At 42.2% G+C, this 18,069-nt stretch overlaps 1 protein-coding gene across 4 annotated transcripts in view; it reads right to left on the reverse strand.

Moving 5' to 3' along the window:
- The window catches only part of LOC117272068 (C-myc promoter-binding protein-like), a 100,880-nt gene that overhangs the window by 69,051 nt on the left and 13,760 nt on the right, over positions 1-18,069 (reverse strand). For all 4 annotated transcript variants that reach the window (XM_033651237.2, XM_033650984.2, XM_033650907.2 and 1 more), the window contains exon 2: positions 7,763-8,093. In XM_033651237.2, the coding sequence (XP_033507128.1) occupies positions 7,763-8,073 (311 nt within the window). In that variant the 5' untranslated portion in view covers positions 8,074-8,093. The remainder of the gene's footprint in view (positions 1-7,762; positions 8,094-18,069) is intronic.

Raw genomic sequence — 18,069 nt, forward strand, 5'->3', positions numbered from 1 at the left:
GAGTGAAGATTGAGGGGAAACTTACAAGTAATTCAAAACTGCAGATTCTCCTGTTTCACTTACAATTAGTCATCAGTATGGAGGCATTTTAGTTTCTTTGTGACTCATGATTATGATACCGGCTGGTGAAAGAATGTTTGGCCGCTATGTTGCATGCAAATGCCAGATTCAACGTCAAGCAACAGTAACATGGCAGCTTAAATAAACAGGAAAACTATTGTAACCAAGTGAGGAGCTCCAGCTGCATCCAAATCCAAACAGACACAGTGTCTGTGGGCTCTTTGCTGTGGAAAGCAAATACAGCACACTGTATTTAGAAGCAGCACACATTTAATGTTTTGTACAGTCATTACTTAGTATCCCCTTCTTAATTATGGACCATGCTTTAAAGTGGAGCACACATTGACCTAAATGTATATTTCCTGTTGTTGTGCAAATACTATGTACCTAACCTTTCTTTCAAAATTATTGCAGATTACTGTATTGAAGAGATGTTTTTATGTAAAAATAAAAACTTTTTTTTTTAACTTTACCCAGGATGATCTCCTGAGATTGAAATTCTATCGAAAACATTTCTATCAGCTTTTAGGATTTTTTTTAATGACAACTGAATTTAATTTTGACCCTAAAATCAAATGTGGGATTTGCTGTATCCAACATTCCACAGTCAGTACATGCATGTACACTGTCAGTCAAACATATTAACCCAGTTCAGCATTTTAATAAGACACAAGAGGGCACTCACACGAACCACTTAGTGGACGAGTACTCAGAGGTACAGAACAGTAGCAGTAATTTTAAACATCCCTCTCTGTGCTTCCATCGTGCACTTATCCTCCATTACTGCTTCAAGTGGAACTCAACCGGCATTTTGTGGCACTATCTGAAAGCTGCAAAGAGAACAGAATTCTGAGTAGTCAACTTGGGGATTTTTCTGTTTTTCATTTCAGTGCTCATCACAGAGGTGATTGTGCTCTGCTGACAGTAAGGACAAACACAGTGCACAAATCTTTCTCTGTCGATGCGGTCCTCACCATTAGAGCAGTGCCACAGACATCCTTCTTGTGTGTTTGCTAAATTAGACCTTGAATGCCTCTCCAAACAGCTGGAGTTGTGTGAGGAGGGCAGAGTTTTGTACAGTATTTTCTAAAGGAGCTGGTCTTTATTTAAGGTGAGGTGGCCCACCTCTGCTAGAAAATAACATAATGAAACGTGAAATAAACCGTTAATCCTCAGGGGAAAAGAGCAGAGGTGCTATTTCACACAGAAAATGTCATATATTTACCTCCGCCAAGGAGGTCATGTATTCGGCTCGGTTTATGTATCTGCTTGTGTTTGTTTGTTCGTTTGTAAGCAGGATTATAGAAAAACTACTGAGAGATTTTCAGGAAACTTTTGAAAGGGTGTAGGGCCAAGGAAGAACACAATACATTTTGGAGGGGATCTTAACCACTGGGCAGATTCACCAATTATTTTCTATTCTGCAGTTCACAGTATGACATTTACAGACTGGGCTGGGATTCAACACATTTCTTACTTCAGACATCACAAGCAAAAATGAAGGTGGCTGAGGGAAATGGTGGCGGCTTAAAACAGCTGTCTTATACTAAGCACATTTGCCAAACAAATATAACATGCTAATGTTTTTAGCACAAGCCTATGGCATTTTACATTATATACATTAGCCTAGCGATGAGCGGAGATTTCCTCTGCTCATATGAAGCCAGGATAAATCCCGAAGTATAAATCCCTGAAGGATAAATTATACACAATACTTAAAATGCTATTTTTTGTGAAGGCTTTATTGTCATCCTAATTAATTGTGTCTTATCTGTGAAATCAAAGTAAATAAAAGCTTCGTTTCCACTGAGGGAAATGGTTTCAGCTTACAAAAATAGACAGGAGGTCTGCATCACCGCAACGCTGAGCGGTGGGTGGGTGAGTTCAACTTTCTGTTTTGAAAACACCCCCATTTTCACAGGTAACTTAGCCTGTCCTCCCGCCACAGGAAATGATGGATTAATCCTGGAAAGCTGTTGATGTAGCACTTTTCTCCTTACGAAAGTAACACAGAAATTATTCGACTAATGACAATTTGGTCGGACGAGAGCATAGCGACCAAATAATCAACTAGTCGACCAGGAGACTACAGCCCTACTAAAATGTGGCTCAGACATTGATGCAAAGCAAAAGATATTTTTTGACCAAATACAGACTGTAGATAAGTTTCAGTCGAGGAGTTATGTGGCAGGTAGCCAAGCAGCAGACACAAACAAGCGCTTGACAAACACATCATCAGCAACTCAATGTTACTGTAGCTGGTTACGCTGTTGCACTGTCGCTTGTGGTGTGAACACAGCGTAATGGTGGTTTGCAGTTAAATTAATGTCCTGAATGTTACATAAATCACCTTTAACAATGTGAGATAAGACATTTGACCTTGGAGGAGGTCTGCACTCTCCTGGTCTCACTCATGAAATGTCAGTAAATCTGTGAGTAGATTTGCACATATAAAACCTTGGTACTAAAAACCTACAAGCTGCAGAAAACTCTGATTTGATTGTAGGCACGTGTGTATGTTCATGAATGCCAATCAATCGTAAATTGACAGGGCGCTTTCGCTAGTCAGTAATTAGCATAATTCTACACCCATGAATAGCCAGTGACTACCATATATGGAGGTGATAATTACTATGGATAGGTGCATCCGTCTGACCTGCGTACATGGAGCAAACAAAGCATGGCGCAAAGAAAGTAACAGCTGCAGATGAGCACAAGCAGAGAGGTCTCAGAGAGAATATTCCTGATGGAGACAGTGACATGCCTCCACTGGAGCAGTCAACAGCAAGCTCAGAGGGTAAGGCGATGTCCATGTAATATTAAGTGTTAAATGGCTGTACATTCTGACAGCCATCACTGATAGCTTAGTGTTTGATCAGTAAAGTGGGTCTCACAGTCTCGCCATCCAAACAGAAGATATACTGTATTTGTGGAGTTCTCTCTCCTGATTGAATCAAATAGGAACAGGGTGCTAGAAATGTTGAAAACACACGTATTAAGTCAATTTAAATATCTCATTCACATTTTTAAAGCTATAGTGCGTAACTTCTACAGGTCCGTAAATGTCCGTTTCACCCAAGCCACTACTAGAGGAGATGACACAATGCTGATTAAGCCGATCGGCTCCTCTAACATCTTGCGGTATTTTTCAACATATATAATTTTTAGTTTGCGTGTCAACCGGCGACATTCCCACGCTGGCGCACAGGAAATGCTTCCTCACAACAAGAAGGGAGGGGGAGGAAGAGCAGAGAGTGTCACAGCAAGAGGTAGAGCGCAGGTAGAAAGAGAAAGCAACATGGTGGAGAAGCAGCCGAGACACAGTTCAGAAGTGGATCCTACCACAAAGAAAAAGCCTGGACGTTCGGCTGAAGGTCTATTAGCAAAGAAGGAAAGTGACCGACGGAGAAGGCAAACAAGGATTTGTATTGGCGTCGCTTTTCCTCAGTGGAGAGCCCTGAAGGAAGAAATTGGGCTGAGGGCAGACACGGATGTTGCCTTGCTGCTGTTGGATAAGTAAGTGACTTGGTTTATAATTATATTATGAGTAGTTACTCTGTGTACACGGTGTGTAGCGAGTGTTACTCTGTGTACACGGTGTGTGGCGACTGGCGAGTGTTACTCTGTGTACGGTGTGTGGTGACTGGAGAGTGTTACTCTGTGTACACGGTGTGTGGCGACTGGCAAGTGTTACTCTGTGTACACAGTGTGTGACGAGTGTTACTCTGTGTACATGGTGTGTGGCGAGTGTTACTCTGTGTACATGGAAGTGCCGCCGGCTTATTAGTTGTAATAACGCATTATCCGCTGGGAGGCGACAGAAGTTACGCACTATAGCTTTAAGAAACCAAATCTGAAGCTTAAATCTGCTAAATGCAAACTAAGGTAGCTAAATGTGTTATAATTCTAATTTTTGTCATATTTAACCTACATGTTTCATAGTGAACATAACAGAGCACAATACAAATTAAAACTGTAATTTCTAATAATGACAAGCAATATTTATGTGTGTTTCTTATTTACACAGGCACTAAGAGCAGTCAGAAGTAGCTGTAGAATTTGTTAGTACATGTATCTATGAATACCAAAATACACATAAATTTCACTCTGCTAACAGTGTACGTTCATATTCGCTCTGCTCATGTTTCATGTATGAGACCCTCTAAGTGCCCACTAGGTAACAAGTGTGGCTATTGTTAAGGCTGTCAGCTACCAACTAAAGTGATCATGAGACAGGATGTGTCAGTGTTTGTGTGGATTGCCACATCTGCCTATCAATTTCCTGGCTGAAACCCGGAGATGCCAATGTGCCTCATATTCCTTTCTAGTCCACAATACTGAAAAAAGGCCAAACTGGTATTAATATGACCACTAGTAACAGAAAATACTAATTATTCCATGTGCAACCTGAGCAACAAATCACAACCACATGGAGCAATAAGTACCTCAGTTTCCCATTAGTCCTACAAATGTCTGGGAAGTGCAGCCCCTCTGGGCTATCAGCACACAAAAGCTGCTGATACTGTCTGAGCAGAGTCTCTGTGTCAGTGCCTGATAAGCACTGCACTCTGCCATGTCAGAGGCCAGTATGAGCCTCCTTAGCATTGTCACCACCTGCCTCCTGTCAGCCAGTGGTGTGAAAAGACTGAATGGACAGTACTGAATTCCCCCACATCAAAAGATGTTGCTGAGGAAGACACCTGTAACAGCGCTTCACACTATTCCACTTTTTGTTGCAAAATCACAATGGGTAACGGCTGCAAGGCAGACAGAAACTGTCTGCTGGGGAAAACTGCTGCACAGGAGGAATTTCAGCACTTTCTAAAGTCAGAGCACTCAGCTTTTCAAAACCAACATGATATGGACCACTCTCTAGACACAAACTCTGCTCCTCACTCACAATAGCAAGAAACAGCAAGGTAGAGTCTTATGGGAAGCAGGAAGCTGACAGAAGCTGACAGTTACAGAAACAACAGCAACCGCAATGTTTGCTGAAAGCAGCAGCTGGTCATTACTAGGAATGAGACAAATAATGGACACAACATGCAACATGTTGCATGCATAAATATCATGGCCATGTGTATTAGGTAAGCTCAGACTGCGCACTTCATCACAGTGATTCATTTCGGTCTTCTTGAAATTCTATGAAACTGGACATTCGATAAAGTGAAAGTGAATTTCTGAAATTTCAGCAAAATAAAATGTAAATCAGTGTTTACATCAACCACATTTTTGATAATATATTCCACAGCAGATGAAGCAGAAGCAGGAACTGCAAGGTCATGGTGCATATTATATTTGTTTTCTTTATTGCACCCACTCTGTTTCAGTATACCAAATATTCTACCTTTCCCAAGGCGTAAAAACTGTTCTGTCTTTTTGTGGAAGTGCTTTTATTAAATATATATACTATCATCACTGTCAGCAAAATACCCCAGCTTGCCCTCTGATTATAGAGATAAAGAGCTGCAATTATAATTATTAAGACGAATGGATTTTTCAATCTGCATCTTGTCTTCACAAAGCACCCTGTGCAGAACTGACTGCAATGTGGCTGCAAAGAGACAGAGACAAAAAAGAATGTGACTCCCTTTACCTGCCTAGTACGCAAATCCAATTGATTTTTCTCTATGAAATTCACACTGAAACTCACACTTTCTGTGGTGTGAAAAGGATTCTACACCGATTGGAAATTAAAGTTTTGTTTTCCACAAAAAGGGCTGTGTGATTTACCAATCGCCAGTTGGACAGATATCATTTCTTTCTTTACAATCTGGCTACATAGCTTTGGTTTGAACCAATAAGAGCCATAACTGAGCAGAACTGCTGGCCCGTGGCATTGCTGTGATTTTTCAACAGTGTTTATACCCATACCAGCAGCATGGCTCTGGGGATGGCAAAGTCACAGTGTCAGTGCACCACATCGGTCAGGAATGAAATCTCACAACAACAATTTCCATGCCATGCCATGAGAGATTGTACCTAGATATTCACGATGCCCAGAGGATGATGCCTGTTGCCTTTGGTGATACCATCCATCCATCTGTTTTCATCTGCTTATCCGGAGCCAGGTCGCAGGGGCAGCAGGCCAAGCAAAGCACCCCAGATATCCCTCTCCCCAGCATCGCTTTCCAGCTCCTCCTGGGGGACCCCAAGGTGTTCCCAGGCCAGATGAGATAAGTAATCTCTCCAATGTGTTCTGGGTCTGCCCCGGGGCCTCCTACCAGTGAGTGGGAAGTGCCCGAAACACCTCCAGCGGGAGGCGCCTTGGAGCATCCTGATCAGATGTCCAAACCACATCAACTGACCCCTTTCGACGCGAAGGAGCAGCAGCTCTACTCTGAGCTCCCCCCAGATGTCCGAGCTCCTTACCCTATCTCTAAGGCTGAGCCCAGCCACCTGACTTTGATACCCTGACTTTTAATCTAGCGCCACCATGAGGGTGACAAATATGTTTTTTAATAAACTATCTCAACAACTATTGGATGGATTTCCTTGAAGTTTGGATGAATTGTCATAACTGGCGATCCCTGAACTTGTCAACTACCATCATCATCAGGTGGAACTTTTAATTTGATGACTGACAGTCCCATCAGCCTCAGCCGTAATTTGTGCTCAATTAACACAGTGTTTCTCAACTTTTTTGTGTCAAGGATCCCTAAATTGATTCATACAAGGTTGCAGACATTAGGTTAATTTGTTAACTTAGGTTACACCTCACCTCACACCTGTGATTACCTACCAAGCCTAGTTATACCTGATCAACCCATCCTGCTTTGTTTGTCTCAGATTTCTCTACCCACCCTCCCTTTCCCTTCCCTTCATCCATCATCCTCCCTACCTCATCCCTTCCATCATTCCTTCTTCCTCTCTTCCCTTCTCCCCTCATCTCCTCTTATTCAATCTCGTGCATACCTCTCCCATGTCTCGTTCTAGGTACCGTCTGGGGGGCCTGTAATCAGCTCGGGTGGAAAAATGCCTGTGATGGAATACCCACACTGAGTCTCCCTCTGCCCGATCTCAAGTACATCCTCCCAAATCAAACAGTTCAAACAGAAGACATCCCTCTTCCAACTTCACACCCCACTTAGATCATTCACCAGTCCTCAACAACTAACACCTCCTGAATTACAATTAAATATTTGAACAACATATTGTTGTGGCGTGGTCCTTGCTAGTGAACTCCATTTTAATTCCCTTCAGGAACCTCCACCTGAAAAGATTTTAGTAATTAGATGTGATTCAGACCTGAATTCTATAGTTGTCAACTACGGTTGAAGAGATAAACATGGAGGTAGTGAAACCTATGATTCAAATAGTAGCTCTAATGACTCTTCCTCACACTGGGCTCACTTCTATATGAATGAAATAGTGATAATAAATTATTCCCCATTTTTCGAGGGAGCCCCATGTAGTCCCTCAAGGACTCCTGGTTGAGAACCACTGAATTACCAAATGTCGGCATGTCAACAGGCTAAACTAAGAGGGTATACATGCTAAACATTTTGCCTGCTAAAAATCAGCATGTTAGCATAGCCACAGTGAGCATATTAGTATGCTGACTTCAACATCTGGCTCAACAGCCTCATAGAGCTGCTAGTGTGACTCTTAGCCTTACAAATACACAAACTTTGTTGTGTTGCCTTGTTTCAACACAAAAAAACACCTCAGACACAAAGATCAAGACTCCACTGGTACTCACCCCAGGTCAGTGAGTGGAGGCTTGTCCCGACCTCGCCTGTAGCACAGGAAGATCTGGGGTGCCATGAGGCCGCCATTGTTTAGATCAGCCGAATGGCCGGTTGGTGTTTCCTCTATGCAGGTGAACCCTGGCGGTATCTCCTCGCCCATGGAGCGGACTACCACTGCCACATCGGTGATGGGCGCCTTAGGCTTGGCCGTCTTGTGGCAGACATCATCAAAGTGGATCTCCTGGTCCAACGGCTTGGACGGGTCCGTCAGACCGGCCACCACAAAGTAGTCGGCTACACGAGGGCCTTTGTCCTCCATCATCTCCCATCCCCGCCGACTGCCTGCACAGTTACAGAGGGAAAGAGGAAGAGAGACACAGAGAGGGAGAGGGTAAGAGAGAGGGAGGGGAGATTGATTTTCGTCATGGTAGCAGGTACAGACGGTTCTTGCGTCCTTGCTAAGGCAGTAAAATAAAAAATCTGACAGTCATAAATCTTACTGGAGGAGAGGCCAGTAGAAGGGCAAATGAAAAGAGAGGGTACAATGTGAGGAGTAGAGAGGCTGCCATTAGGTACCAAGCAACCATTTTCAGTTCAGGCAGATAGCTGATAGTCTTTGACCAGGCTGGCTTTAGTTGACCAGCTAAAAGTTCAGTGTCCCGGCTCAAGGACACTGACAAATCACGTGCTTCTGAACAGGACATAACATTTGTTGGTGTTAAGGGTTTTGAACCTTTCTCTAAACTGAACCAGTACAGTTAAAGCCTGGCTGACTACACAGGCCTGAGTGGGCATTTTAAAAGTGGAGCAGTGAGGTGTTTCTTCACACTTGACTTTCTGCCTCAATTATAGGCAGGTCCCACATAAAAACCTGCTGATTAGAAGCCTTGTGATATCATGAGGCCTATTAAGCATGGTGATAAAAGCCAAACAGTAGTTTCCTTAATCTGTCTTAAGAAGGGCATGTCCTGACTGCACAACACCAGCTACACTTTCTAAAGAAGCACAGTCTGACAGGTATACCGGCATCACTGGGTGAATGAGTTAGCGCTACAAAAACACCCAAGATGTCACCTTTAAGTGGGAAGTAATGATTTTTCCAATGATAAAGCTACACTCAACAAAATCTGCACCTAATCAAAAGCTGCTTTAAGCAAATGAATTGTTTTTCTGGCTTCATTATCACAAAACAAACAAACCCCCCTGAAAGCAACACTAACATAAGCTACACAGCTGCAATCGTTTCAGCTGAGCAACACTTCATCGGGTGAATCTCCAAACAACTGGAGAGCATTTTCTATTTCAGAAAAAGGGGGAGACTCAACAAACACCTTCAGCGCCCTCTGAGGAGAGCCAGTGAATCTTAAAAGGTCAGTGCTACTTTGATCTAACTCTGCAGTTCACCGCTGATTGTTTGCTGTGTTGCGATCACGGTGCCATTTGGAGTCAAGACCACTGAGGTCAGAGTCGCAGACAAAACTCCTGAAAAGCTTTTGGACCAAAGATACAACTGAGAACAAAATTAATGGTGTGAGAGGAAACTATGGGATATCTTTAAAGAGCAGCTGCTGGAGGCTCTGCCTAAAATGCTGTGCTGAAATTGTGTTGCTACCTTTCTTTAGAAAGATGCTTTGTGTCACATTCATTGGATTTGTTTCCATTGTGAGGCAATTTGATTGAAGTATGAAATCATGCAAGACATTTGCATTACATACTGCTGTACCACCACAACTCAACTAGTATATGAAACAGAGTTGCACCAGACTTTAGTACTGCTTCAGGCAGTGTGTTCAGTGTCTTACTGATCCAAGAAAAGCTACATTTTCTCTGCAAAAACACGACAAAAAATAAATCAGTTCCTAAGATCACTTACTGTGACCCAAGAGGATGCATGTGTATATGTGACAACCCAGAGAAAAACTGTGAATAGGATGAGATGTAAAACGGTTGTCCTTCGACATTTTTTCACCTCTTATTTTTTCATACAGACATTATTGCCTTCAGCTCTAACCCCGATGTGGCAGTCTGTAGCTTAAGATAAATCATGACACATTCTTTCTGTCTCTTCTTGATAAAACAGCTCAACACTTTGCATAAAAGAAACAAAGGAATACTGTAAGCCAGTTTTGTCTTACAGTGGACTTTCTGTCTTTGGCAGTCTCTGGATGTGGTGATGTAAAGTCTCAGACAGCCTCAGGGGCCAGATTCATCACTCAACCTCTTGACACTCGAGCCTGCGGGACACAAGTTTGTCTCTGTGGGTTCAAATGAAGCTTTACCACCAGTGCCAGCACTTTTGCTCTTCTCCTGGACAGTCGTGCTAAAACACGAGAACACACTGGGCTCTGACAGCTGAAATCTGGAGGTGTGAGAAATGTGTACGTGTACAGCAAGTACTCAGATTAGATATTAGAAACAAGACTTAATGTCTTTTCATATAAAACTGAATTTTGCACAGATGACTGTTTTACTTCCAAAATGGTGACACAGTCCGTGATAATTTTTCACCCTGACAGCCATCTCATTTCAAATGGATTTCAATTTAAATCTGAGTAACTCAACTGGACAAGGTCTGTGATTCCAACCATATGCAGTAAGAGGGTGTGGAAGAGAGGCTTAATTAGCAGGGTGTGTTAGCTAGTCTAAATGTGTTGGCTCAGGGGAGAGGTGAAAAAGCTGCAAACTCCAGTGTGTGTGATGCTATGCTAGCAAGACGTCAGCTGCCACTGCAGCTACATAACCCACTGTTAACACCTCTGTTTATTCCCCTCACCATCAGAGACTATTTTAAGTGAAGAAGAGATCAAACTGTGACAAAATCTTTCTCTGTTCTGACCTCTACCAGAGATTCTCCTCCATCTGCACACTGTGATTTCAGTCTTTGTTCAGCTGCAGTGTTGAAAACATTTCATGTAAAAATATAAAAAAACAACTAAGTTGTCTTCAATATAAAATCACACACACTGAAACTCACTGTCATCCAGGCTGCATCAGATGGAAGAGAATTCCATTTGTTTCTATAGTTAGCTGTTTTGAACGCAACATTTGGTGAGACAATTATTTGTTTACACAAATCTAAAAGCTAGAGCTGGGTGTTTATTGGTAAAATGAAATGATCTTCGCAGGGTCAATGTGCTAAGCTCATATCCAAACAAAGAGCAATTTGTGTTTCTCTCTCAAATCACTTCCAGCTATTGACAGATGGTGAGAAAACACTGTGTTCTGGCTTCTGTACTCTGATTACAAATGCATCTCAGCTCATCACTTCCTCACTGTGGAGAAACGATCAGAAGAGAGTCACAGTGTGCTAATTTTCTGTGCCAAGTGATGTCTGGTCAGCCCTGATAAGGCAGATGCAGTGAGGTGAGTGAGCTGGACCTATCGCCTCTGGTCCTTCTTCAGTCGTACAGCCCCAGAACATTCAGTCCTGGAATATATCCCCTATCAAATCTACCTTAAAGGCTGGCAGTGCTCCTGTGGTTATCAGCTGGGGAATAACTGGTTAAACTAAGAATGACCAAACTGACCTCTAAGGGCTGCACATCTGCACAGCATCCTGAGTCCAAGACCAAAGTCTATGTTCAACTTCCTGTTCAACACACAAAGCAGACTCATAAATGTTCCTGGGACACTCGCATTACAACATATTGGTGAAACACCCAGAGGACAGGATGTGGGACACGTGATCACTTCTCTTTCAGAAACATTTACTCAGGGATTGAACGCAATACAAAATACACAAAATACAAAAAGGGAGTCCTCTCCCATTTCAGAATGAAAACAGTTCCACTGCAGCACTGGTGCAAGTGGAAACTACGATGGTTTGTACAGCTGCTCCTTACATTCCCTTATCTCAACTTAGGAGGTAATTTAAGGGGGGACAAGGCGCCACCTTGTTAGAAAAATTACCAGAATACGTCCCCCTTGTTAACCTGCCATCCTTTTCCATTCCTCAGGTCTGGACCTAGTTGCCATCTTATCCGGACTCAGACCGGTAACCATTAAATTATTGAGAGTAACTACATTTTAACAGAGCGTTTCAATTTTGACCGGTGCAGCATTGTAGCAAAGGTTTCGCAACCAAGAAGCTCAAAGACCAATTGCATGTGTTCAATCATCTAACATGATGCTACTCAACCAGTTAGAGCAATGCATACCCATAAGCATTGCAACTTGAGTGAGTAAGACATGCATATGGGAAAACTAGTCAGAGAAGAGAATCAGAGAAAAGCAATTTGATATAGAGTGTTCTAAAGAGGGAAAGCCAGACAGCGAAAAACAGCTTTTAATCAAGAATGGACAGACTCTTAGAAAAATGGGCAGCTCAAAACCAGTATGCCTCATCTTATATTCCGAGACAATGGTGTTTACTAAGAGTGACTGTGAAGTGCCACTACAATACAAAGCACAGAGCAAATATTTCCTATACGGCACTGAAATCACCCAGTGTCTAAACTCATTATCTACTGTAGAATAAACTGGTCCAGCATACATATTGTTTTTACAACAATTTAAACTATCTTCAACATTTTCCCTACTTTTGGTGGAATGACAGAATCGCTAACACAGAAAACAACAGCACAAGTAAAACAGAAACCTATATGTGGGGGGGGGGGGCAAACACACATTCCTATTGCACCTTCACATGCGCCCACAACACGCTCTGCCATTAAGAGCCTGCATGTGAGCATGTGTCTGGCAAGGATGACACGCCGACAGACAGCCTGAAGAAGAGAGACAGAGAGAGAGACTGTGTGTGTGTGTGTGTGTGTGTGTGTGTGTGTGTGCCAGCACAAGGTCCCGGGGTCACATTCTTGTATTTCACAGGCATAATGAAAGGCAGAAACTAGCGTGGTCAACACGTGTGGGTTTTGTCAAGTGCAGGACAACCGCATAAAAAGGCTCAGCCAATCTACGTTCAACTGTTCTCCATTTGAAACATATGTTTAAAGCATATGCAATTCATAAGAACTATGCAATGCATAATGAAAGGAGGCGGTGGCATGACACAGGGTGTTGGCCAGTGCAGCGGCTATCTCGTTTCTTGCAAATGACTGCAGCTTAATTGACCCAGAAGGATTTTGCATGAGACTCGACTGACGAAAACCAGACGTGGGTATTGTTTCATGGAACACACAGTAAGCACAGTTAACTCCTCATTTAGTACAAAACCGTAACAATAAAAAGATGCTGACCTAATTCATTGCAGTCTTGTAGATGCAAAGCAGTGGCGACTCTGCAGTGTCACCTCCCTGTTAGACTGACCACAGAGCCACATGACGGGCCAAAGAATGATACTCATCCCTGCCATGCTGTCAGCCTGCTAAAAATACAATGCAGACCAAAGCAGCAGTACTGTGGCACACGTTACATAAGGATTACATATAAATATACTGCATATGTGGGACAATCCTGAACTCCCACTGAAATCAAACCAACTCTATTGTTTCTGCCTGCCCTATATTTCACGAATAGAAGAAATCAGCAATGCTGAGTTCACGACAGAAACACAGGTAAAAATGAAAAATAAAGTCAAAATTTTACAGTTGCTACCTCCACTAAGCCATCAGTCAATCTTCTTTTAAAGGTGATTGTGAGGATTTATTTGTTACGCAACAAAAACTGATCCACAGAGAGACTATGCTGCACTGACATGTTGATGAAACCCTGAAAACAAAAACACTTTTTGAAACAGATTTCATATCAATACCAGATGTTCAGTCTGCGCAAAAACAGCTACCTTACAGGTTAACAAATTTTAAAAGTTTTTTATTTTATTTTTTTTTTTACCCCAGACAGCCTTGAATTTGGGTGCATCAAAGTGCTGAGAAAGCATAACAGCATGACAAACCCAGCTATTGCGTATTTAGTCATGCACAGATCATCACTGGATTCCCTCCCGGGGACTGCATCCAAAAGATGCAGAGCCGTGACTCACACCATGCTGGACACGTAAAAATCCATCATCAGCATCACGGCTGAAGTGGTCGCATCCAAATATTTTAATTTCCTGGCTGCCCTACTTCTCCCCTGGCAGACTGGCCTGGAAGGGAAAGCTTGACTTAGTCTTGAGGTAAACGCCCAGAGAGAGGTCACAACTGAAAAAAGCTGTGAACATTTAAGAGAAGATGTGCTCAGGCTGCAAGCCTCTTTAAAAGGTCACCCTTCGCAGAGTTCCCGAGGCAGTACACATTATATTTATGTGTTTCTTAATCATTTATGACGTGGGTTCATTCAGCAAAAATGCCTTAAGACACCATTTTCCCAAGGACTTTGCAGACTATTTGTCTTTGTAAAGCTGAAATTAGCATTTGACTAAGAGTGCCTTAAATGATGTGGTTAGCTTGCTTTAAAGATACTTTATAACATGACACAGCTGGATGCACAGATTATCCGATACTCAGTAATCACACAGGGTAGAGAGCTATGTGGGAGCCAGAGAAACAAGAGAGACAGAGTTGGTGGAAAAGCACCACAGGCCCAGAAACTTTAAACTCGGCCACATAAAGGGCCTGGTGCCAGAGCCGAAGACAAAGCATCCCAGCCCAAACTCGCTGACTTATAACCACAGCAGGAGTTCAGGGAGGAGTTCAATAAGATGTCCAGACCCAACAGCCCTACAGCCGCGTCCACAAGGGTTTAGTTACAGCAAACGTGACAGCAGGAACGATTTCCAGCTGTCTCGAGTTCACGAGAACCCTGGGCCAGTGAAACACACCAAAGGGACTCTCGTTCAAGGCTCGCTGCTCTCGGCTCCAGCTGTATGGACCCTGAGCACAGAGACAGCCACAGCAGGGCAGACACGTGGAGGAGGTGAAAAGGAATGTGCTCAAGAACATAAACATAAGCCAGTAGGAAGCCTCACTAGCCAAGCATCTGCTTCCAGTTAGCCCAGAGGGGTGGGTGTTCGGCTCTTGTGCCTTTCAGCAGTATCAGGTCATGTAACATTTCGAAGGAAAGATGACCTCTGTGAGAAATAAGTTTTACTTTCTACATGTAATACTGTAAACCTGTACACCTGACACGTTATTTAACCTATTTGAGCAAATGCTGACAGAAACTGAACTCGAGCTGTTGCACATTTCTGCAGTCAAACATATTTAACACACCTGAGTGAAATGTAATGGAGGTACTGCTCATAATGACAAAGCCGCTTATGAACTCCCAGCTCCCAAAACAAAAATCCAAAGAATTAAAAACACAGATATAAAAGAGAGCTACATATCCACAGAGGAGAGGGCACAAGACTTCGGCAGCTTTGTGCATAAATAAGAAGACTGCATATTTTACTGTTGCTGCTGCAGGAAATGTATCTACTATCAACCCCCTTTGGCAGATAACAACTTTCTTCCTGGTATCACTACCAAGTTAATTACACAACAACAAACACTAAACATGCACTTTAATTGCTCTTGAGTCAATGTGTGTGTGTGTGTGTGTGTGTGTGTGTGGGGGGGGGGGGGGGTGCATATTTAGGACACAGTGTGCATAGGAGATAGTCAGGATGCATTAACGTTTGTCAGACGTAATTTAAATTAGGTATGTGACTATTTGTTGCTGTCAGTTTGTTATTGGTGTCTGCATTGTTAAGCAGCGGTGCTATTCTACATAGACCGAAACAAATTTTCCCTGGGGGACAAATAAAGCCAATCTTGTCTTACAACAACACATCATCTAGACGAGAGCTCCATTTTCTAACAAGGTAACAATAAACATGGTTTTCGCCACAAAGTACGCATCGCCCTCTCAGTCAGTTACAAATATTCACCTTGTTTTGGGCCAATCAGTGTCAAAAAGAAACTCGACTAGAAAGAGTAGGATTTTTTTTTTGTTTCAGCAAAACCCAGTGCAATGTATAAAATGCCACAGCACTGAGATGCATACTTGCTCTCGTGTTTTGTTGAAATACAGTCAGCTCTCTTTAAGATGCCGTTACGTTTAAATAGTGGGGATGGTTGGTGGATTTCAGGATCCTTTAGTCATTATGAGCCTCTCATATCCAAAACCACATTTAATGCTCATCTGAAAAGGATTTTAGACCTCAATGTTAGCAGGTGCCAAAACCAAATAATTGTACACAGACTCCAGAATTATCACATTTCGGGGCAAACGATCAAACATTTAAATCCAGACTTCTCACACACAGAGCTGTGTTCACTTTTAGAGTTATATAAATCTGTGCCAAAGGTCACAATACATCCATGGGTTCACCAAGTTGACTGCAACGGGCCCAGACTACAGGACAGAGTTTATTATGAAGAGAAGAAAATATGTTATGCAAATAACATCTGAACAGATTCTGGTTCGGTTATTTTGACACATTGCTGACAGTAGTTATTGCATAACAGATAACCAGGGTGGCTTCATATCTGCTCATTCATTAATTCTTTGATTAATAATAGAAAATAATAGCAGATAACTAATACTGTGACAAACAGATAGATTATGATATAAATGCAATGATTGTCATAAAGTTGTGACTTGCCACATGATGAGAGTAAAGAAGTTTTAAGCAGCAGGTGTCAGGATCACCTTGGATAAAGGAGTCATGAATCACTGAACCCATTTTTTGTCAGCTTGCAGGATGTCAGCAGCATCATTTCAAGATCCTTTTTGGGATGGTTTACAGCAGTTCAAATAAATGTTGCCAAGTTTTTGCAGAAAAACATGGGAGAACGGATCCTGTGAGATGTATTTTCAAGACAGAACTAATTATCAACAACATATCAAAGGGTGTTGACCATAGGCTGTATAAAATAGTAGCCACCATGACGTCACCCATTGGTACGTGGTCTCCCGTTTTGAAGCTTTCAAGTTCGGCATTTTGGCCGTTATCACCTTTTTGTTTTTTGGAGCCAGAAGTGACTATATCTGAATGACAAGGTGGAGCTATGAAGAAGCAAGAAGTGGAGCTGACTGAGAGCCTGAAGACACTGTCACTCAAAGTGGCCATACCCTTAATTATGCATAACTTTAAGTCTTTATTTTAATCAAACAGGTGAGTTATTTAAAAATTCACTGACTATACAGTAGTCACGAACGTGGAAATTAGCTATCGAGACCAAAATCATTTGTTGTACAAGGCAGTGAACATGTTTATTTCTGCTGTAAAGTTAGGCATTTTAACATGGGGGTCTATGGGGACTGACTCACTTTTGGAGCCAGCCTCCAGTGGCCATTAGGAGAACTGCAGTTGGCACTTCGCACTTGCTTTATTTTTCAGCCCCACAAGTTGCCGCTGGGCATTGACACTGACTATGTTTACAGTAATACAAAGTCAAGGGAACGCCTTTGAGGAACAAGTATCTTAAACTATAGCTTTAAAAAAAGTTCTCTCATTATATCCACTCTCGGGGCTTACAGAAGACACCGCTCTTGCCTCCTTAATAACTATGTCGATGGGACTTTCTGCCTGTTATTATAAAACACAAACCCTCTGAAGTGTCTGAGCTTTGTAAAATGCACAACAAAAATGCTTTCAAACAAGCATCAAGGTTACAGAGTGATGCTGCTTTATTCAGTGAAGATAGCAAGGGTTTTTGCTGGCTCTTATTTTTGCCTTCCACGAGAACTCTCCTTGACTTCATATTAATTCTTCAAAGTTAAGCAGAGGGAAGATGCTGGGTCAGGCACTGAGGTTGTATCTATTAACTCTCACTTCTTGCCTTTACATGAGCTATGTGACTAATTCAACAGATCATAATGCTGTTAACTATGTAGAGAGGAGGATCAATGGGTAGAGAATGGAAATAACAATGTCAGGGTTAGCAATTTGTGCCCTGCTGGGACTAACCTATAACATGAATATGCTAATGATGCTGTGAGGTGCTTCAATTTAAAAGCATTGGTGAGCATACCAAGTGCCTTCAAAAACTTTGCACAAGGTCTTGACCTATATTTCAAAAGATGTTTTGAAATTCATCTCAGGCTCGTGGCAATCTTTCTCTCTTGGTATGAGTGGAAGACTCTGATGTGTTTGTTATGGATAATTAAGCACAAACCGTGATGGATGGTGATGCAGCCACATGAGACACAGCGGTGACAGACTTTACCTGCCAGCAAATGATCCTATTAACATCAGTAACTGATTACATTTAGAAAAAAAAAACAGAGTAACAACAATCCACTATAAATAAGCTGGGGCACAAACTAAAGGCCACTCATCACCTCCATCAATTAACACGTTTCTTGACTCGTCTCATTGAACAAATAAGCTTCAGTTTATAGAGAGGTATCAATCAACATGACTCAAGGAGACAAACATATGTAGAAACAACAGCTCAACCAATAACCGATCGTTATTATTAATATTCGTAGT

Source organism: Epinephelus lanceolatus, chromosome 2 (genome assembly GCF_041903045.1).
Source record: "Epinephelus lanceolatus isolate andai-2023 chromosome 2, ASM4190304v1, whole genome shotgun sequence".
Lineage (NCBI taxonomy): Eukaryota > Metazoa > Chordata > Actinopteri > Perciformes > Serranidae > Epinephelus > Epinephelus lanceolatus.